General features: G+C 38.4%; 1 protein-coding gene across 38 annotated transcripts in view; it reads left to right on the forward strand.

The window, feature by feature from the left end:
• EPB41L3 (erythrocyte membrane protein band 4.1 like 3) overlaps window positions 1-23,222 on the forward strand; it is a 268,058-nt gene that overhangs the window by 175,074 nt on the left and 69,762 nt on the right. For all 38 annotated transcript variants that reach the window (XM_077900074.1, XM_077900059.1, XM_077900067.1 and 35 more), the window contains 8 exons: window positions 196-300; window positions 1,462-1,504; window positions 8,809-8,884; window positions 10,996-11,214; window positions 11,835-11,922; window positions 16,760-16,912; window positions 21,005-21,102; window positions 22,182-22,357. In XM_077900074.1, coding sequence (XP_077756200.1) covers window positions 196-300; window positions 1,462-1,504; window positions 8,809-8,884; window positions 10,996-11,214; window positions 11,835-11,922; window positions 16,760-16,912; window positions 21,005-21,102; window positions 22,182-22,357 — 958 coding nt within the window. The remainder of the gene's footprint in view (window positions 1-195; window positions 301-1,461; window positions 1,505-8,808; window positions 8,885-10,995; window positions 11,215-11,834; window positions 11,923-16,759; window positions 16,913-21,004; window positions 21,103-22,181; window positions 22,358-23,222) is intronic.

Below are 23,222 nucleotides of genomic sequence, written 5' to 3' on the forward strand. Positions count from 1 at the left end.
ACAGGCTTTTGTAGGTGTGGGCCCACTTTATTGAACCTTTTCACTAGTTACAGAGGAGATGGCAAAGTGATCACATTGGGCGTCACATACTGAACACTTGCAGCAAGCAGTATGTTAAGTTTTACCCATTTTTATCTGTGGCAATTGAGAGAACTTTATATGTTTTGACTTGTTTTTCTATTTTGTTTTCCATAGAAACGCTCCAGAGGCCAGGTGCTGTTTGATAAAGTATGTGAACATCTGAACTTACTAGAAAAGGACTATTTTGGGCTTACGTATCGAGATGCTGAAAACCAGAAGGTGAGTGATTAAAAGCAATACAAAGCGTATGTCTTGAACTACTCATTACTGTGAGAAAGGGAATGAAAACTGAATAGGTAAATAATTTTCTCTGCTTCCACTCCTGTATTTACTCCTTTGAGTCCCTAAATGCTGTTAATCACCTAATTTCTTTATGAAAGCTATTATTGACAACTTCCTTTAATCTTGAATATTCTGGAAAGAGTAAGTCAGCTTTTCACCTGTAAGTTATTAATGGTTCTAGGAAAGCATTTTATATGGTTCTTTCCCTGGATGATACATTTCAGTGGATTTGGAAATCAAATAAATGATTTTGAAAATCAAATGCATTGATAGTTACATAGAAAATATGTTCCCTGACTGCTGTCTAATCTTAATTCATCTTAGTTTGCTTTCATATTCTTGGATAATCAGAATATGACATGGGTATTTGCTGACCAAACCCTTGTCTAATGTATTCAGCAGGTATTTAATGTTTAATGTAATAACCTCTATAGACTCTTACACATGAGTAATATAGTCTGTTTGGGGCTTTGCCTCACTAATTCCCACAACTACCTGAAAAATAAAGAAGAAACTGTTTCCACTGTGTCCATGCTAGGAACTAAGTCACAGAAATTTTGCTCAAAGATGTTATTTGTTTTGATGTTGTGCAATGAATCATACTTAATACCTACCCAATTCACTGAACAATGTCTAACTTCATTATTAAACATCTGAGTTTTCTGGTGAGGAAAATAATAAATCCCAAGCAGGTGTTCATTTGTTAGCAAAGTACCTAAGAATTTATAATCACAGAAATCACTTTGTGGGACTGAATGGCAAGGACATTGGTGGACATCATGTATCTTTAATTTGTTCATAACTTCTATGAACATAGAATCCACTATTTTTTTTTCCTCCCGTTTCTGTGCTGGCTTGAATCTTTGAAGGTTGTATTGTAAAAGGAAAGAGTTTTGTCACGCATGAATTGTGCACACATACACATTTTCTCATTAGACTAGTGCAGGGCCTGGGGATGGGCAAGCAGATGTAGGAGAAGGACCCAGCTTGGAGGGGCTGCCAGCAACCATTCCCTTTCAGATACACTCAGTGCACAATCATCATCAGGTTATTCTTCTTCTTCTCTGGTTCAAATTCAAACTGTCATTTCCTTTTCAGAATTGGCTGGACCCTGCTAAGGAAATAAAAAAACAAATTCGAAGTAAGTTCTTTTGGATTATTTCACATGATAATGTGAAGATTTTCAGAGAGCACGGTGGTCTGAATCCATGGCCCATACCCACATGGCTCGTGTGAAAACTGCTTGTTTGTTTGTTTGTTTTAAAGATTTTATTTACTTATTATTCATGAGAAACAGAGAGAGAGAGGCGGAGACACAGGCAGAGGGAGAAGCAGGCTCCCTGCAAGGAGCATGATGTGGGACTCAACCCCGGGATCCCAGGATCATGCCCTGAGCCAAAGGCAGATGCTCAACCACTGAGCCACCCAGGTATCCCAAAAACAGTTTTTTAAAAGCCAGATTAAGATACCAAGTTTTATCTTTGACAGGTTGGTTTAGCTTAAATACCCATTTTTAATCATTACAGCTCAGGAATAAAATGACTGTGACATTTGACTTATTCCCCTGCTTGCACACATAGTGTGCAAGATGATTAATCAGGTGATGCTCCAATTGGCATTGGAGCCATTAAATTAACCATTTGAAAGTTCCAAACTTAATTATTAATGTTAAATTAAGCCTGTCACAAAAGTATAAAAGTTAAGCTAAAGATAATAGTTATTAAATGGTTTAGAAATGGAATAACACCAGACTGAAGTTTACCATTGGTAACAACCTCTTTCCTTGGTCCCTAATGCAAGTTAAGAAATCCATGTTTCCTAACAATTACAAGAGCAACCCACAAAACTGAAATACAGGTAGCTAGTAAGTACGAGACAAGTTACTAAATCTCACTAAAAATTAAATGCAAATTAAAAATGACATCATTTTTCACTTATTCAGGTTAACAGAGATTTAAAAGTTTACTAATGCACTGTACTGGCAACTATGTACACAACTGGTACAAGTATAAATTGGTACAATCTCTGAAGAGAGTACTCTGTCAGCATTTATTAAAATTTAAAATGTGCTTATTCCTTAACCCCTAATTTTACTTATACAAATTGATCCAGCATATGTGTAAGAGAAGAAAATGTGCAAATATGTACATGTATAAAGTCTGTTTTAATACTATTTGCAACAGCAGAAAACTAGGAACAATGAAGATATCCATTTATAAAGAACTAACTAAATCAATCATGGAATAACCGTACTTTGAAATACTAAGCAACTCTTAATAGAATGAGGTAGAATGTGTCTTAGTTCTCATTAGTGAGACAAGTCTTTTTTGTTTCAAAGAAGTTATGCATGTACATATATGTGCATGTGTGTGCGTGTGTATTCCATATATATTCTACACATATTCCATATGTATATATGAAATAAATTTTGGAAGAGCACAAAAGCTGTCAATAGTAAATACTTTCAGAAGTGGCATCACAGTATAAGGGGTTGAGAAAGGAATTCTTTTTCTTTTTCTTTTTAACCTTTTTCTATAGCTCTTTTACTATAGACATAAATAATCTTTATAAATACTAGTTAATTTTTTTAAGTAATTTATTTTTTGTCAAGAAAATCGATAAATTTTTTCAAACAACTGATTTTAGCTGAAGAATGAATTTAAGAGCAGTTCATTAATAAGAATGCCATGCCCATGTTCAAAAAAAGCAAGTATTTCCAGTGCCTTTGAATGTGCTCAGATAATTGAAACACATCAAGTACTAATAAAAAGTGTAGTAGTGAGCTGTTTGAAATGGTTTGATACAAGATAATATCTTAACTTTTAGATCTTTACAGAGGCTGATGATATATACAACTAAACATCTTTACCATATTTTTGAGAGAAATTTGATAATCAAATTTGATAGAAATAAATTGGAATTGAAACTAGGGACAGCTCCAGTTGTGAAAACACTCCTCCTTTTTGTTCCAAGAGTCCTAATAAAAAGTGTAAGATGATGACTGTGTTCTAAGAATTCTTCTGTGGAGTTACTAAAAACAGATGTGTTGAATATATATCCTAACGTGTGTGCATAAAGTCCTCTATATTCATCTAAATAATGAAATTCCGTTTCCTATTTGGGTGATTTATAATTGCAAAGCCCTTTGAAAATATATTAAATATTCAGGATAAGTCACAATATTGGCAGAAGAAGAGCTATATAAATGTCTATTTTCTTATCTGCTGTTGATGGAATCCTCCCCCCCGCCCCTTAACTTCCCATTTATCCTATCTTGTACCTTCTGCAAGCTTGATCTCATGACCCTGAGATCATGACCAGAGCCAAACCAAGAGTTGGATGCTTAACCAACTGAGCCACCTAGGCATCCCTCCTAACTTCCTTTCTAAGAGAAGAAAGAGGACAATCAGAACATAAGATTTAAAGGATATTTTCATCATGCGGATTAGGCACTATTTGTGACTGCATTGTAAAGAAAACTAAGTGACAATCCTGCAGATAAAGGAGGAAACAAGGACAATTGAAATTGTTTAATTGAACTGGATATTTTTATCTGTATTCCTTATCATTTCCCGTGCACCAAAATGCCCTTTCCACAAAATTTACATTCTATCAAGGCAGAGAACTATTATCATATCCAATGGAATTATTGTACCATTACCTCCTTTCCCTAAATATAAATAACAGGGAAATGCAGATCAAAACCACAATGAGATAACGCCTTAACCCTGACAGAAAAGCTAATATCAAAAAGACAACAGGAGCGCCTGGTGGCTCAGTCTGTTAAGTGTCCAACTCTTGATTTCAGCTCAGGTCACAATCTCAGAGTCGTGAGATAGAGCCGTGTATTGGACTCTGCACTAGACATGGAGCCTGCTTAAGATTCTCTCTCTCCTTCTCCCTTCTGCCCTCCCTCACCAACAAACAAGGGTTGGTGAGGATGTGGAGAAAAAGAACCCTTGTGCACTGTTGGTGGGAATGTAAGTTGGTGTACCCACTTGGAAAACAGTATAGAGAGTCCTCAAAAAATTAAAAATAGAAATACCATATTTTCCAGTAATTCCACGACTGGGTATTTACCCAAAGAAAACCAAAATACTAATTTAAAAAGATGTACACTCCCCTGTGTTCTTCGTAGCATTATTTGCAATAATCAAGATATGGAAATAACTCATATATATGTGATTATACATAATGGAATATTACTCAGCCATAAAAAAGAATGAGATCTTGCTCTTTGCTATAGCATGGATGGACCTAGAGTGTACTATGCTAAGTATATAAGTCAGAGAAAGACAAATATTATATGATTTCACATGTGTGTGGAGTCTGAAAAACAAACAAAAAAAGTAAAAACAGATCCACAAATACAGAGAACAAGCTCTGGCTGCCAGGGATGGGGAGACGGGTGGGCAGAGATGGGTGAAGGGGAGTGGGAGATACAAGACTTCCAGTTATAGAATGAATAAGCTACAGAGATGAAAGATACCAACCACATAAAAGGGACATAGTCAATGGTATTATAATAATGTTGAATAGTGACAGATGATAGCTGCACCTGTGAACATAGCATGTCTATGAGTTGTCAGATGTCTGGAGTTGTCAAATCACTATATTGTATGTCTGAAACTAACATTGAGTGTCAACTATAGTTCGATTAATATATATATGTATATATATACACTCATATATGTGTATATATCAAGGATTAAAGGATGTTTCCATTCTTTTCTTGCTATAGGTACATAGTATGTTCCTAGAATGAGATCTTCAAGAAAATGGCAGTCAACCTGATAAAGCTTTTAAGTTACAAGTTGACGAGAAAAAGAAAATTCTGAAACTGAAGAGTTTGTTCTTATGAAAAAAATAAAATTCTAGCTATTTTTGTGGAGACCCAGATGCTTAAATATCTAAGTTGCTGTATTTTGTGATATAAATATACTATATTTATGATATAATGATTTCATGATATAGAATATATGATCTGTATAGTATATATATTAATTAATTTATAGTAATTTTATGTTGTGAATGCAGCATTCTCAAAATTTTTAAGATTTGGCAGCCATATAATACTAAAATTAGAATTTTTTATAAAAATGAACTTTCTTCGGTTTCATAGTTTTCCATCATGAATTTGTGATTTGAAATTCCATATCAAGGGTAACCGAGTGGGGAAAAAGAGAGGGAGAGAAACCATGAGAGACTCCTAACTCTGGGAAACAAAGGGTTGCGGAAGAGGAGATGGGTGGGGGCATGAGGTAACTGGGAGATGGGCATTAAGGAGGGCACGTGATGGAATGGGCACTGGGTGTTCTACTATATACTGGCAAATTGTAAATAAATTTTTTAAAAAATTTTAATGAAATTCTATATCAGCGTTATAGGATAGGAATATCATTTTAATGCGTTCAAGTGGTTTCATTTCCTGTGTTTAACCATGATCATCATCTGAGCAGGTTCAGGCTTGCAAGACCATTCGTTACATAATCATGGCTTCCCACTCAGTTTGTTTCTATCAGATGCTTTATGGGGATATATATTTGAGCTTTAATCTGCTTCTTGTTAATTTCGAATCTTATGCCTCATTTAACTGGTTTTTTGTTTTTTCCTTGATTGGGGCAAGTTTTCTTAAACTTCCCACTCTTTAAAAATAATACCCCACAAAACCTTGTCCTTATTTGAATTACAACCTCATTAAAGTGGATTTTTTGGCATTAGAAATTTTCAATATATGGTCCCCAACCCCACCTGTACTCAAACCACACGGGGGCTTATTAAAAACACAAATTCCTAGGGCCATTTTCCAAATCTCTGGAATAAAAATCTCTGGATGGAGCCTAGGAATTGACATTTTTAGCAAGCACCTCAGATACTTCCTTAAGTTATCTATAGATTGAAATTCATTTTCCTGCCATGAGGATTTTTGCTTTGAAATACCTTTCTTTAAATTTTTTTTTTTTTGAGACAGAGTATGCACGGGCAAATGAGTGGAGGAGCAGAGGGGGAGGGAGAAAGAATCTGAAGCAGACTCCACCCTGAGCACAGAGCCCCACGTGGGGCTCAGTCCCTTAATCAGGTGATCATGACCTGAGCCAAAACAAAAAGTCTGACATTTAACTGAGCTACTCAGGTGCCCCTCTTTCTTATACTTTTATTATGTCTAAGTTTATCTTGAATTTATTATGAGATTGTTTAATTACATTGATAAACTACTTACTGTGTTCAAGGCATAGTTTGAAATGGATAAAAAATGATAAAAGAGCAATAAATCCATTTCCCATGACTAATCTGTTAGTTTTCATTCCAGTTGCTTGAGGGAAAGCCAGCTCTCATTCATGAACCTCACCATTGGCAAGCAGTAAAGGGATCCATTTTAGCAAAAAGTGAATAGGAAAGTAAAACCAAATCCAACCATTTTTTGAATAACGAGGATTTGGAAAAATAATCACTAGAAATATATTGGATTGAGAGATAGCTTATAATTCTTACAGCGCATGTTTCAGTAATATTTTCAGAGTGATTTTTTTAAATTTATTTATTTATTTATGATAGTCACAGAGAGAGAGAGAGAGGCAGAGACACAGGCAGAGGGAGAAGCAGGCTCCATGCACCGGGAGCCTGATGTGGGACTCGATCCCCGGTCTCCAGGATCACGCCCTGGGCCAAAGGCAGGCGCCAAACCGCTGCGCCACCCAGGGATCCCCTCAGAGTGATTTAAAAAGGATATCAAGGGACGCCTGGGTGGTACAGTGGTTTAGGGCCTGCCTTCGGCCCAGGGCGTGATCCTGGAGTCCCAGGATTGAGTCCCACATTGGGCTCCCTGCATGGAGCCTGCTTCTCCCTCTGCCTCTCTCTCTCTCTCTCTCTCTCTCTCTTTCTGTGTCTCTCATGAATAAGTAAATAAAATCTTTTTAAAAATTTTAAAAAATAAAAAGGATATTAAGCAACCAGTGATACTTGGCTTTATGCCAGTTCCCTATAAGGCACTTCAGGTGGTGATCCTACCATGTGGAATTTTAAGTATATTATAAATGGTAGTGTTGAGAATAAATTAGAACTAATAAATGCACCTGTACCGTTTATGACAGAAATATAGGTAATCTATGCAGCTAAGTATTTGCCTCATACTCGAGAGAATAACCCAAAGAAAGAAGCTGGCACTTAAAATACTACCCCTTTCTTCTGAATGTTTGCAAAGGACTGGTGGAGAAAATGGAGTTTCCAGAAGTCATTTAATGGGGGAGGCGGGTGTGTTTGGGTACCTGAGAGGGACATTTGAAGCAAAAGGGCTGGACTGTGAGGTCGCAGAATCAGTGAAAGGAAGTGGCTACAGCTTGGGGTGTGGATAAAAGGCTTCCAGTATAGAAGCCAAGGAAACTGGGAGGTATTTTTCAGTAGTGCATTCAGAATACAAGTAGGGTCTACGCTGTGGCATTTTGTGGTTATTGCATGAAGAGAACAAATGTCCAGTGAAGGAACACCCAGACTTTTATAAGTTACTGCATTAAAAGGCCAGAAGGAAAGGATGAAGTGAATATGAGTTAAAGGGGTGATCACGTAAAGAGAGAGAGAGTAAATGGAGAAGAGAAGAAAATGTTTTTCCATGTTTATAATGATAAACTATACACAAGTAGAGACAGTATGGATAAAATGGAGAGCTTAGGAAGGCTCTACAATGTTTCAGGTGTAAGCATGGACAGTGCAGAGAGTAGGTGACTATAAGCTGCCATCTGGATGATTCTTTTCATTGCTGAAGAGGAGGCCATAAGGAGATGCCATAGCATAAAGAATGGCAATGTGTAACTAGCACTCATCCAAGTCGTGGGCTCACAAGGAGATGTAGAATTTTGTAAAGCACGGTTAATATATTCGAGCGTGTCTTGAATCAGAAATTTTCCCAAGTAAGAAAAGAATTTTCAGCCTAGAGAGTAGCTCACTTAAATAGTCACTACGAGAAACCCTTCCATAAAATAAAAATATCCTGAAAATTTCCTTGACATGTATTATAATGGGATTTGACCTGTAATAACAAAGGAGAAAGGACAAAGGAAATGGGATTATGTCTCTACTGTTGGTATGTGAACTATCCAGAATTTCATAGCAGTAGATCCAGTCAATTCCAGACTTGTCTGATTGAGGATTATCCATATCATTTACACTTTTTTCCCTCTTGGAAAGGCTTACCTTTGTCCAAAAGAGAGGAAGTTTAGTCAATTTCCAAGCTAGTTAGAAGCACCAGTAACGGATTTGGGGAAAAGATTAAAAACTAGATGAAGTTTTCAGATGTATCTGGATTTCATTTCACTTGAGACTTTGCTGTTTTCCACCGAGGAGCAAATGTTGCCTGGTGCTAGTACTTGGAATTATGGTAGCTCTATCAGAATAATAAGTATAAAGGTATTTTTCTGAGGTTTCATTCTAATTTTTCTCTTATCTATGCAGGTGGTGCTTGGCACTTTTCATTTAATGTGAAATTTTACCCACCAGACCCTGCCCAGCTATCTGAAGACATCACCAGGTATTTGAAAGTTGACTGTGAAAAAGGCAGGCATAGCAGGAGCTTCTCTTTATTCTCTGAGGAAGAGCATGCTTACATCTGGTAACCTTTCAGTCATCCATGCTAGAAATGGCAAACCAAAGGCAACTGAGTGAGAGCAAACATCTGATGAGATGATTTGCCAAATCCTATCTGTTCACAGTTGAATCTATGGTGCTAAGCTGATACTTCCGTCTGCCTGACCCTCGCGGGAAAACATGCGGAATTGAGATGCTGTCATCCACCCACCTCAGTCAAATTGGATGGGATTCAGCCTTAAATGATATAGCAATTCCTAGTGCTCCTGCTCTAAAACTCAGAGTAAAAATGTGTCTTTGGATGCTTGTGCCTTTTATATGACCAATCTGATACACGACAGCTATTAAAAAAAAAAATCGTACACAAGTGCACACAGATACACATAAACATGTATACATTTCAGAGTTTACTTTCTCTATGCTGTCTGTACAGCGAAAATGATTCATTCGTGTTGGGAAAGGAAGACATTTTAAGAAAGGAAACTAATGTAAAAATATTCTGGTGCCGTGACTGAGCTTTGGGTGTGAGAGGAGATCCCTTTATGAGGCTATCCTGGGTTTGCCATGTGTTCCTCTAGGCTACTCCAAATCCTGCTTTGGAACCTTCCAGCTGACTTTCTCACCCTGTTTGGTAGTAAGTTTACAGCCAATCAGAGTGACATTGTGCAGTGTGTGCTGAATTTTCTGTGTAAGCCTCACATGCTTCTTGGAGGGCTTTTCAGAAAAGAGGAATTACTCAAAAAAACTCCAGTCACTGGCTATGAGTAAAAATAAATTCACCAGACATATTAGGAGAAGAGTAAAAAATAGTTACAAAAGATTTATTTTATATTTGTATTAAATCAAGGGAAATTGATGATTTCTTTTTTAAAGATGCTTTTTAATAATATTAAAGAACCTCTTAATTGTGGCTACTTTATTAGTGATAGAGCCAAATATACCTGGATTTGAAATGTTAGTGCATGGTTCCTTTCTATTTGTGCAATAATTATAGAGCCTGTGGAATGCGTAGAAACTTTTGTATCTGTATTATGTGGAGTTTACTTACGTCATCAGCTTAAAATCACATTTAGTGGGGACCTTAAGACTTTAATCATTGTCTTCATCTTCAACAGATTAACAATTTATTTCTTATATGAAAGGTGCAAGTGTATTTTATTATTATATCTGCGTGCTTGGGCCATGAAGGGTTTTATTAAAAGTCATCAATGTTAACACTTACCTTGGAGTCTTCTGCAGTTAGTATTATATCGTAAATCTTAAAAAGCAAAAAGCAGAGAAGATAAGTCAGCTATCAGTGGATGGAAATATCTGTGTGATATTTTGACCATATTATAAGAAAATGTTTTCTATTCCTTGAGTATAAAGCTGTTTACTTGTGATGAGGTTCTCAGATTTTAAAGTAGTAATTCTTCAGTTAGTCTTCATATCAATTGGATTCTAGGAAATTCTCTAAAAAAAAAAAAAAAAAGAAGAAGACGACGACGACGATTTGAAATGGGAACAGTTGTTATCATAAAGAGACCACTGCATCAGGAATGCAGGAACTTGAGAGCAGTTTATGATGTGCAATTGTTGAGTTACCTGCAATCTGTTGTGGTCATATGGCAGGACCTTTAACTGAGACATCAAAATGACACTTCCTTAAGGCTGGTAGAGACCTAATAATTGCACTTAGCAGCACCATTTTTGTATTATAATCTCCCCAACCAGAGATTTTAGGGAGTGTGTTGGGGTAATCAATGATTTGAGTTTAAATGTTAGTTATTTTAAAAGATGTTAAAGAAATATGTCTTGAGATATCTTTTACTCTGTGCTCTATTAATAAAATCTTGTTTTATTTGGAACATTGATTTGCCTCTAGATGCCGTTAAATATTATTTTATAGCCATGTATTTTCTCCTTACATCTAAAGCAAAATATAGATGCTAGAAGATTTGTCCTGGTGATATTATGCGGCAGGAAGAAATTGTTTACAGCACAATTTGTACCAAGTGGCCTGTTTTTCACATGTCCTAATGCTGGCTTTTGGCTTTGTCTTTTGGCTCCCCGAAGGTACTACCTCTGCCTACAACTGCGAGATGACATCGTGTCTGGAAGGCTGCCCTGCTCCTTTGTCACCCTGGCCCTGTTGGGCTCCTACACTGTCCAGTCCGAACTTGGAGACTATGATCCAGATGAATGTGGGAATGATTACATTAGTGAGTTCCGCTTTGCACCAAACCACACAAAAGAACTGGAAGATAAAGTGATCGAGCTGCACAAGAGCCACAGGTGAGTGGCGGAAACCCTGAAAACATCTGTTTTACTTGTACCTAATGGGTGAGCGTCACTTGTACTACCTGCTTTTCCCAGGATGGATTTCAGTGGCATTAAGGCCAAGACTGTAGCAGAGTGAGGTTCTGTACTTGGTACAGTTCTGGGATAGTTACACTCTCACTCAGGTGTTCTTTTGGTAGTTGTTGCTGTTGTTTTTGAGAGAGAAATAGCTCGACGTGGGAGGACGGGGAGGGGCAGAGGAGGAGAGAGAGACACACACACACACACACACACACACACACACACACACACAGAATCTTAAGCAGGCTCCATGCTCAGTGTGGAGCCTGACTCAGAGCTCAGTCTCAGGACCCTGAGACCATGACCTGAGCCAAAATCCAGAGCCAGATGCTCAACTGAGCCACCCAGGCACCCCACTCAGGGGCCCCACTCCGATGTTCTTTAAAAACCATTTTTCTTGTTATCCTCCCCTACCCCTATCAGAGCACAAATCTGCTGGTGCCTCTTTGGGGCTTGCTTATGAGGTAGCAAGGGGCTAAGTGGGAAATATTACAGCCCTGCCAGGGGAAGGAAAAGCAGCATTGTAACACACTTTTTTTTTTTTATCTTATCAGAGGAATGACGCCAGCAGAAGCAGAGATGCATTTCTTGGAAAATGCCAAAAAACTGTCCATGTATGGGGTTGATTTACATCATGCCAAGGTATGCATTTTTTTAAACCCCAAACTTCCTATTTAATTTTATTTAATCCAATGTTGTTATTTCTATTAGCGAGTGATTTTTACTTTAGTTATTGTAAACCCAAACTTTGGGGATTCAGATCTGTGTTTGCTTTTAAGGCCTACTCAGTGGCAAAGCAAATTCACCACTCTGATATTTTAGCGAAGGGTTTGGTCTGCATGTCTCAAAGTCCCCTTGCTCCTGGCCTCAGCTACTGAAAGCCCAGACTAGGCAAAACCTCAGATTGCCCGTTGATTCAGTTAGAAATTTGTTTTCGTACAATAAGCTCCTAACTCAGCCCCCTTCCCTGTCACAGTTTTATCTTCCTTTGTGCTAACATGTGCCCTTTGCTTCTGCCAAATCCTGTCTCTGCCTTTTCTCTGAATATGCCTGTCTTTGTTTGGGCTGTCCTCCCTTCTGTCTACCTGTCCGACTTTGGCCAGTTGTCCAAGACCCAATTGTCACATCTCTTATGTGCCAAGGACCGTTGATGCCTCTGTTCTGGGTGCTTACCAGGCACTCTGAAATTCATGTTAGATTTTAATAACTCTCTCTAGAGCTTAGATTCTCTGACAAATAATCAGCACTTTGAAATAAGATTGTAATTTTGAAGTTGAACTAAAATTAACCCCCAAAGCTAATGATTGCCTAGTTGATTGGTGAAATGTTAAAGCTGTACCTTGGCTGCAGTCTTTCCAAGAGGAAGTTGGAATTGAACTGTTGGAGGATTGAGGTGGTCAGGATGCATAAAACATTTGACTCCAGGTCACACTTTTCCCAAAATCTCTGTATTTTTCCTCAGTGAGAGAGTGAATGAGCTGTTAGTCTGTTATTTGAGCAGCTGTGAATAAAAGTACTATAGAAGCATATGCAAGCTTTATGAAAACTTCCATCCAAAGCCTATGAAGTTTGTTGGTATCTTACAGATGGATTCTGGGACTTCCGTAACATGAAAAAGGTCAATGTTGGAAGTTTAAGGGTTGTTCCTCTGATTTTAGCTGTCGAGAGATTATCACTTCTATATAGAAATGTGCCTTTACTACTGATAGACTGCATAAGTCACCAATTTCATGTTTTGGGACCCAAAGAAACACGCAGTTAACCAGCTCCGAGGCATGCAAGTATCTTAAATAGTCAAGGTTGGAGCCAGGAGATGAAGAGAGCTTCAACTGGCTCTGTGCCAGCAAATAACTTGATAACCCAGAGGACACATCAGAGGGAAATCTGTGGTCTATAGACTCAGTTGACGCTGTACGTGGGGCCACTCCCTGGTTGGCTTTTGAGGACCAGACTGATCCACACTTGGTTAGGCAAGAAAATGGTGGCCATCAAACAAATACAGGTTTGACTGGTATGTGAATCATTTTGTACATCACACAGGATGAGCACTTCCAAAGCCTGAAGGCCTGTACACTAGCAAAATCTCAGGGACTTGGCTGGGGCATCCTAGGGATGCTCTGGTACACTGAATGCCAAGCTCTTTGACATTTGTGTGTAATTACAATGGCAGGTGTAGCTCTATTTACTTGCCAGTTCGATATCATATTTTTTCACTTATTTTTCACTCAGATAAGAAAGTGTTTTGTATTTTATGCTGTATAATGTAGGATAAGGATTTGAAAAAGAAGACAAAGGCACACACTAAGATTGTTTTTTTCTTAGAGTCTTTCCCTGGGTGGCTAACAGATAAAAAAACAAGAAGGAAATGAAGGTAGCCTGTAAATTTGAGGAAATTGAAAGCTATTTTTGAGTTATATTACACACAATGATTCACTTACCATCCAGGAAAAATAAATAAATAAAGGATTAGGGCATACATTTGGGAAGTGCAACTGAGGATTTATCAGTGTTCCTATCAGTACAAATAAAATCACTTAACATTGCTGTAGCTACTAAATTAAAATAGATCACTGGTTTTTCATTCACTAATATCATTTGAAATCATGCCAATTAAAAACAAGGAATTAAGGAAGCGCAAATGCAGCCTATTATAGGATTTCATCTGAATATTAAGTATAACAAATGTTCGGTGTGGACTCCCATTTTCTCATGCAGCCATACTCCATCATTTCAAGAAGGAAATTTACTGAATTAGATTAGAGCGAATTTCCGGTTGTGAGATGATTCTCTTCTGTCGGTGGTATCAAAGGCCCTAACTTGAGCTGTGGGGCCTATTTAGAAATTCTGAATTGTGATCTTGGACTCCATGGCTCTGTATAAAGAATAAATAACATATTATTAGAGGAAGGTCCCTTGTTTTAGAAAACCTATCCTAAATGGTTTTTTTTTTTCCTTAGGGAGACTGTCTCTGCTTGTTTGTCATTTAATGTCAACCTGAGTAGGCACTATCAGAGTCATTTATTTCATGTAAGATTCTGAAATGTATATTTAAATCCCTACCGGATATCCCATGGACCAAGTGATAAATGAAGGAAGGTGAAGTCTGAACAGTGATTTTTAAATTAAAGGGAATAGTACACTCGTTTATTTTAATTATGATAGACTGAGACTATCCAGATCTTCCTCCAGTGCTCCCCACTAAAGGGAGCATTAAGTGTGTTTATTGATAGGAAACACACATGTCCCCAAGACAGACCGCTGTTACAGCTTTCAGTATAAAAGATTTATCAAGCTAACGGCAGGACTGTGGACTCTGGCAGAAGACTTAATACCCAAAGTATTTTGTTGTTGATGCTGTAGATTAATGAAGTGGAAATATTTATTCAGTTTAAAACCCCACATATTCCTGACATTTTCTCCATTTGCTCTTTCTTAATAAGCATGTATGGCTTAATGCATGCTAGGCAGATGCTGTGCTGAGCAAGCAGTTAAAAGATAAAACAGAACTGCTCTCAAGCAGCATCTAGTCTTGAAGAGGAGGAGTGGGTGTTCATTGCAACAGCGCTTGCTTGGGGTGTGCTGGCAATCACAGGGCAATATGGGGACACAGAGATGTGTGTGGTGGAAGCAAGCAGGAGAAGAGGAGGGGTCAGAGGAGGCTTTCTGATCTTCCCCATGAAGGATCTGTCTTCTCATTATCCAAAGACACTAATGGATGATCTTAAGACAGATAATATTGAAAGAGGTTTTAAAATGTCCTTTTCTTCTGTAGGTCAAAGGCCTGTTTTTCCCAAACTGTACTATTTATCAAACAGAAAGTGAATCAAGGAGCTTTTACTCAAATAGTCCTCCCTCATGTCTGCATTTCTGCTCAAGGTGCAAGGGGGTCACCTCTGAACAGCCCCGTGAGCAGATTGGCTGGTACTAAAGGATCAATAGTGCCAACTACTTGTCAGCATCAAGCTATAGCTCTTCCAATTACTCTTGCAGATTAAAGCTCTTGATAAATGGTGGGCAGTCTCTGGTCTTTGAATTCTCCTCAAATTTAATTAGGTTGTAATATCCTGCCATCAAGTATTTCTACTTCTATAGAGCAATTTCATATCCAATGGAGTGATCCATTTCCAAGGTAAAATATTTCATTTTAATCCAGTTAAGTTGTATTTGTGGACTTAGATTTCCCAGAGATGGACCAAAATATTTATTTTTGATTCTGGAAATGTTCGTTTTATGTCTTGCACTGAAAAGATTTAGGAAGTCAGTTCCCACAATATGAATGAGTCAGAATCTCCTGTCTGGATTCATCCATTTCTACAGCGCCCCTCACCTCCAAACACTACCACAGAGTGACTCAGTGCCAGGGACAGTCCTGCCAATTAATGTCACAAAAGACCTCAGCTTTGCCTCCTAGGTGCCCCCTGCTTCCAACATCCAGTAAGACAAGGGGATGAGGATGGAGACTCACACACAGTCCTGCCTTCTGTCCTTTGTTTATCCTCAGGGTTACCACATATGTTCATTTTACTCCAGTTTCACCCAAATACGGCATTTAGGGGGTATAGGCTGTTACGTGACATGTCTCCTGGGCTTTGGATGACCTCTCAAATGACCTCTGAGACTTCTCATCACACATCCCTAGGAAATGACCTGAGGAGTAGCAAAACAAGCATGTTATAAACAGAGCACGCTCCCCACTTAAAGAAGAAAACTATCTACATATAGAAAATGTGTCTGCATTTATGTGTGTGACTCAGTTGTCTAAGGCAACTATGACTGGGCAGTGTGTGTATTACAGACAGTGGGCAAGTACACTCAGACTTTAAAAACCTATTTTATATTTAAATTTTACTCTGACACAAATGGTGTATAAAAAAGATCGAGGCTCTTTTTTAATGGAACATACTCCAAACCACTCATTGGAAAGGACAGGGCCTCTGTGTTAGTATACAGATTACCTGAAAGCTCTGCCTCTGGAACCAGGCTTTCCATATTCAACCAGGGTAGATACGTAACCTCTCCATGCTTTTAAAGTTTCCTCATCTGTAAACTAGGAATAGTCATAGCAGCTGTCTCAGAATATCATAGTGAAGATTAAGAGAGTTAACATGACATATGTGAACCGGCAAGAGCCATGCCCAGAGCACAATCCTAACTAAGCCCCGTATCTATCATTTGCACTGTCATCAGCACATCATCTGGTCCTTCTTCTCTGTGCACCACATTTACGTCGCAGGACATCCAGGTGAGCCAGTTCTACTCTGACAAATCTCCATAGTGATAAATACCTTCATTAAAAGTTGATTATTTAGTGGCAACATTTAAAAACAATGACTGCAGTATTTTTCTGATTGAAATTAGAGCCATCAGCAGTCCATTATGGGTTCCTGCGTGGAATGCTGTGGTGCATTAAATACCACACTCAGCTGTGAGTGGAAATAAGTGAAATACTGACCGTTTGTGTCTCGATGCTATTTTCCAGGATTCTGAAGGAGTAGAAATTATGTTAGGAGTTTGTGCAAGTGGTCTGTTGATATATCGTGACCGTCTGAGAATCAACAGATTTGCCTGGCCTAAGGTTCTCAAAATTTCATACAAACGGAACAACTTTTACATTAAGATCCGGCCAGGAGAGGTAAGTAGCCCTCCAGTTTTTGCACATACATTGGGAAGGAAGGTACCTGATAGCCAACAAAAATGTAAATTGCCAGGTCCCAGATCCTAAACATCATAGGACATGGCGAGTTATGTCTCCATGCCTGAGAGAGTTTATTGTAGATTTGTCTGATAAACAGCAATAAGTAAGATACTCTCTTCTTTTTAATGGTTTGGTTCTGATTTTATCCCAATGCATAGATGGAATAGCTTTTATTTTTGCAGGGTTTTTTTTTTTTAAGATTTTATGTATTTATTCATGAGAGACAGAGACATAGGCAGAGGGAGAAGCAGGCTTTCTGCGGGGAGCCCAGAGAAAGCAGGCTTTCTGCGGCACTTTGATCCCAGGGCCCTGGGATCACCATCTGAGCTGAAGGTAGCTGCTCAACCACCGAGCCATTCAGATGCCCTTATTTTTGCAGATTTTAACGCAAAATCAAGATACATGAATAATGTTACGTTTCAAAAACAAAGAAACTCTGAGGTGCCAAACCTTTTTTGAATGAAAAATAGATTTCTGTCTGTCCCTGTTTTATGTGCTTATGCCCTTTCTGTACTCCAAATCTGCTGGCACCGTAACACGAATAGCTTTGAGATAATGTGATCAAAGTACAAGAAAGATTAGAGCAAGAGACACCAAGGGTAAATTATGGAAATGTCTCATAGCCTAGTACATGTCTTCCTTTTTCTTTTAATCAGAAAGACTGATTAGAAAACTCAAAATTCTTAACTAATCCTTGTTCCCTGGGCAAAACCATGCAAATTTACTTATATCCTCCATGGTGGTTGACACCTAATAGGTGGTAAATATCTCCTATTATCTGTGTAACAGATGATGAATACATATATCCAGTTTCTTTTTTATATATATATCCAGTTTCTAATGCACATGGTTAATCTAATGGAGGCAGTCAGAGCTCTAAGATTGCAGCTCATCTGTGTCTCTGAACATTTTCTGATACAATACAGAATTATCTCCTGTCTTCAAAATCAGCCTCTCCAGTGGTATAAAATGTAATTTAAAAACCAGGTTATATGGGATGTAATGTACAGCATGGTGACTGTAGTTATAATACTGTATTGTATGTCTGAAAGTTGCTAAGACAGTAGATCTTAAAAGTTATCATCACAAGAAAGTAAGTCTGTGTGGGGTGATGAATGTAACTTAGACTTATTGTGATCATTTCAAATGTATATAAACATTAAATCATGTCATACACTTGAAACTAATGCTCTATGTCTCTTACACCTCAATTTCTTAAAAGCTTAAAAAAAAGCAGACTATAAGACAAGGAATCATGTTTAAAGTAAATATAAAGCCCAGCTTGTCCATGAAGGCTGAAATAATCTGTAAGCTTTTCATGTAAATACCTGAACCCAATTTTTTTATTTCCTTAAAATTGCATATCAAACTTACAACCAATATAGATTCGATTCATCATTTACAAGTGAGCATTTATTTATTGTCAGGCACCATTAGATAAATATGACCTGGTTCCTGTCCCTAAGGAACTTTCTGTTGAGCAAAGAAATAGTGTCATGGACTTTGAATTATGTTGTGAAGATCTACTTATTGCACGTATGATAATATTCCACAGATATGGGGCCAGCATGCTGTAGTGAGGTCCCAGATCGGAAAGTTGGAGAAATGCATCAGGAAACAACAGTGAGACATGGGAGGTTTTAAAGAGGATGTGATAGACTAGACGAATAATTTGGAATGAAACTCAGCAGCTCAGCAAGGAGATGTGGTGATACCTAAACTAGGGCAGAGGCCGTGGGGATAGAACAGAAGGAGCAAATGTGAGCAAGGTTCCAGAAACTGAGCCTCCTGTAAGTGTTGGACACAGAACGGAGTCCAGGAGAATCAGAGGTCTTCCGTTGGCACAAGTGAAGCTGCTGGACATGGCATTATTAGACAACGGGAGAAAACTGGGAAAATTTAAAAAAAAAAAAGATTAAATTTCTTTGAGACATATTTGCAGGGAGTGATTCTTGCATAGAAGGAAATAGAAGTCTGAAGGAGTCCTCAGCTGTATCTGTAGAATCCAGTGCTGTGGGCATGAAATAAATTACCCGAAAAATAAGGCAAGTTAGAGAAGAAGAGAGACCCTAAAGCAGAATTTCTGGGTAACATCACTTCTTGAGGAGGATGAACAAAAGCAGCCAGAGAAAGAAAAGGGGTAAGAACAGCCACAAACGACAAGGGGACGAGATTCTGAGCACATGGCTAAGCATCAGGGCCAGATGCCACAGAGCCCATGTGGGCAAGGACTGAGACAAGTGCGTCATACTTGACAGATTCCAGGTAACAGTGGAGAGTTCCAGCAGGTGGTAGGAGCACCTGCAGGGGTGCAGTGAGGTGGGAGTGAAGGGGCCAAGGCTGCTCCTTCCTTTGATTTGTCTAGGAGCAAGATGGGGTTGTGGTGCAGGCAGAAGCAGGTTCAAGGACAGTTGGAATCCCCCCTCCTTTTCTGCAATCATATATATAACTATAACTATATATATAGTTATATAGACTTGAGAAGAACAAATGAGAAAAAATTATTGGTGGCACAGAAGGCTCTGAAGAGGTTGACGTTGGTACAAAGCATGGAGAGAGAGAGAAATATTCAAAAAGTGCAGGAGCCTCTCTCATCTTCGGTCTAGGGAGGATTGCAGCAAGAAAAATCTTCCCAGCTTTTCACAGCAGATGGGAGGCTAATTGTTTTTTAAAACCCCTGGCCTGGGGACACCTGGGTGGCTCAGTAGTTGAGCATCTGCCTTTGGCTCAGGTCGTGATCCCTGGGACTTGAGTCCCGCATCAGGCTCCCTGCAGGGAGCCTGCTTCTGTGTCTCTGCCTCTCTCTGTCTCTCATGAATAAATAAATCTTTAAAAAAAAAAAAAAACTGGCCTTAGTGTCGCATGTGGTACATATTAGATGCAGGATGAATAAATGGAGCACCGGTTAGTCAGGATCCAAAATACTCGGGTTCGTCGATTGACTGAGGCTCTTGGCCAATAGCAATTGTTATGAGTACCACTACATGTGAACATCCAGAGTAAGTACAAAATTGGGAAAGACAGTCATAGTTGGAATAGCTTGTGATGTATTTCCCATTCTCCCTCCACTGCCACCCAGCTTAGTCCCACTCAATAAGAAGTAGAAGTAAGTATCACTATCTCATATGCCATACACAGAGCTCCTCCCCTGGGTTCTTTGCTACATAAATCACTTTTTTTCTATTGACGGTATCAGTAGTCTGGTTATTTTAATGCTCTTTTAGAAAACTTTTACTGTTTAAAATGATTGCCCTCTGGTGGCCTGATGCATACTGTCTTCAGAAAATTTTAAAAATCCCAAACATTTGCAACAATAATAATAATAAAATATATTACTCAATAAGTCAGATGTTTCACCCTGAGAAAGCAAATGGCTAATAGATCATCATCTGAGCTCTCCATGCTGAAAGATATGAAATTGTGTTCTCCCAAACTACGATCATACATGTAATATCAATAGATGTTAGTGTTTACTATGATAATCCGGATGAAAAAAATAATAATAATAATCCAGATGAGAATGCCAAAACAAAATCAGCAATATCTGATACCATGTCATCAAATACCTAGGGGAGACACACATTTTTCTGACCAGATCCTGGGAGAAAACATCATCCTGAGAATGGTACAGACAATAAACATTTTACTCATGCCCTTACATTCCAGTTGAAGTCATGATGTCACGGAGATGACATGAAAATAAGGCTTAGAAATGAGATCGGGACAAATTGGTCTCTGGAAGGGATCCAGATATCCTCTTTTTTTGCATTTAGTTTTCATGAAATCCATACTTGTCCATAAAACCTTTACTACATGCATAATGTGATTATCCATGCCTGCAGCATTTTAAGGAGAATAGGTACAAGGTTGTTTTTTAATGAATGTGTAGGGCATGACTTCTGCATATAGCGCTTGATTTCATAAGGAAAGGAAAATTTTGTGGGTGGCATGATTTGTGATTTACTTGCTTTCATGTTATTTATAATTCCAAACTTTACTCTTCATTATGTTTTTTTTTTTTTAATTTAGTTTGAACAATTTGAAAGCACCATTGGCTTTAAACTGCCAAACCATCGAGCTGCCAAGCGTTTATGGAAAGTATGTGTTGAACATCATACATTTTTCAGGTACGTAAAGCTGATTTTCTTTAAAGAAGAATTAGAATGATTGGGATCACTTCTACTGCCAAAGTCTGTTAGGAAAAAGAATGTGGACGCATATCCTTTTTTGCCTTCAAATTCACTGTCACAAGATTTCTTGACAGGAAATCCTAAAAACTTCTGACTGAAGGATCTTCCTTAATTTGGTTTAGACTTATCTGACCTATCTCTCCTTTATTATCTTTAGTGTCCTTTCATTGTTTTACAGGATGTCCACTTCAAGGATTCAATCCATACCTTACTATTTCAATCATTTCTCAGTCCTCTGGCCTCCTTTGCTTATATACAGTACTCAGACTGTCAGATTTTTGTCTGTAAAATAACAAATTATCACTGTTCTTCTTCACCTACACTTATTGAAGCTCTTTGGGTTTCTAGAACCATAGGCTTCTGAGTTGTGTGAGATGTTAAAATTCAAGTCGCTGGGCAGCCTGGGTGGCTCAGCGGTTTAGTGCAGTCTTCAGCCTAGGGTGTGATCCTGGAGACCCAGGATCGAGTCCCACATCAGGCTCCCTGCATGGAGCCTGCTTCTCCCTCTGCCTGTGTTTCTGCCTCTCCCTGTCTCTGTGTCTCTCATGAATAAATAAATAAAATCTTTAAAAAAAAAAAATTCATGGGATCCCTGGGTGGCGCAGCGGTTTGGCGCCTGCCTTTGGCCCAGGGCACGATCCTGGAGACCCGGGATCGAATCCCACGTCGGGCTCCCGGTGCATGGAGCCTGCTTCTCCCTCTCCCTCTGCCTGTGTCTCTGCCTCTCTCTCTCTCTAGGTCTATCATAAATAAATAAATCTTTAAAAAATAAAAATAAAAAAAAATAAAAAAAAATTCATGTAGCCCAAACCAACCTGCATTGTATTTATATTATAGCCTCTCTACAACACTCTGGGAGTTTGTACTATGGGAATTGTAAAGTCACATTCCTTTGCCATATAATGTGTTAAACCTTTAGCACACAAAGCATTTTACCTTTGGCTAAAAAAGCTAAGATAGCATTCTTAATATTTGACTTAATAGTCTTTCTGATATTTTTTCCTTAATATCTTTAGACTGTTGTTACCAGAAGCACCTCCAAAGAAATTCCTTACCTTGGGCTCCAAGTTTCGATATAGTGGCAGGACACAAGCCCAAACAAGAAGAGCCAGTGCATTGATAGATCGTCCCGCCCCCTACTTCGAACGCTCGTCCAGCAAACGCTATACCATGTCTCGCAGCTTGGATGGAGGTAGGCATTATTCACTAACCCTTAGTAATGATAATCATGAATGGCTCCCCAGAAATAGTGTGAAACCATCACAAACTTTCCATAAACATAGATCTTCTTGAATAGTATGAAACAAAAAGCACTCGTTGGTCTGCAGCTGAGTGACAAGTTTCTAACCCCTTCCCTCAAAAAAAAAAAAAACAAACAAAACAAAAAAACAGTGCCTTTGTAAGTCTAATGTCTGTTATTGGTAGATTCATAAAAAATTCCATAAAAGAATAGCACTTTGGGAATGAAGAGCATAGCTTTCAGAAGCCAGCACCCCGATTTGGGGGAAAGATGCTCTCATTCTAAATACACTTATCACATACTCTGTAAGTAATTTGGTTCACTTGCTGGCAGATCTGAAGTGATTACCATATTGTTTCAGTCCATTTGTTTCAGAAGGAGGACTGTAAGTTAAATTTATCTGTTTCTACAAAATGTTTACAGATAAAATGTGACTGTTGGTCAGTCAGTGCATGATAGCTGATAGAAAGGATGATATTCAAATTATAGACCTGAGGGCTCCAAGTTAAATCCTCCTGGTTAATATTAATGACTACACCAGATGGACTGGGAAAGCACTGTCATGTAAATGTTCTCCACTGTTAAGACAAATGTGTAAGTTAAACAAGGAGGGAATCACTGAAATAACATTTCTGAGGAATGACATAATAATTTCTTGTGGGTTTTTTGTCTTATGTGACAGTTTCGTGTTGCTGTCTATAGTAACACACAGATGTGCTTCCCACTACAACACATGGCAGCTGTAGTAATACTTAGAAAGTGAGCCATGGCCAAGTCTCCATTTTCTAATTCAAAGCACCTGGAGATTAGTTGTGTT

The sequence above is a fragment of the Canis aureus genome, chromosome 6 (genome assembly GCF_053574225.1).
Source record: "Canis aureus isolate CA01 chromosome 6, VMU_Caureus_v.1.0, whole genome shotgun sequence".
Lineage (NCBI taxonomy): Eukaryota > Metazoa > Chordata > Mammalia > Carnivora > Canidae > Canis > Canis aureus.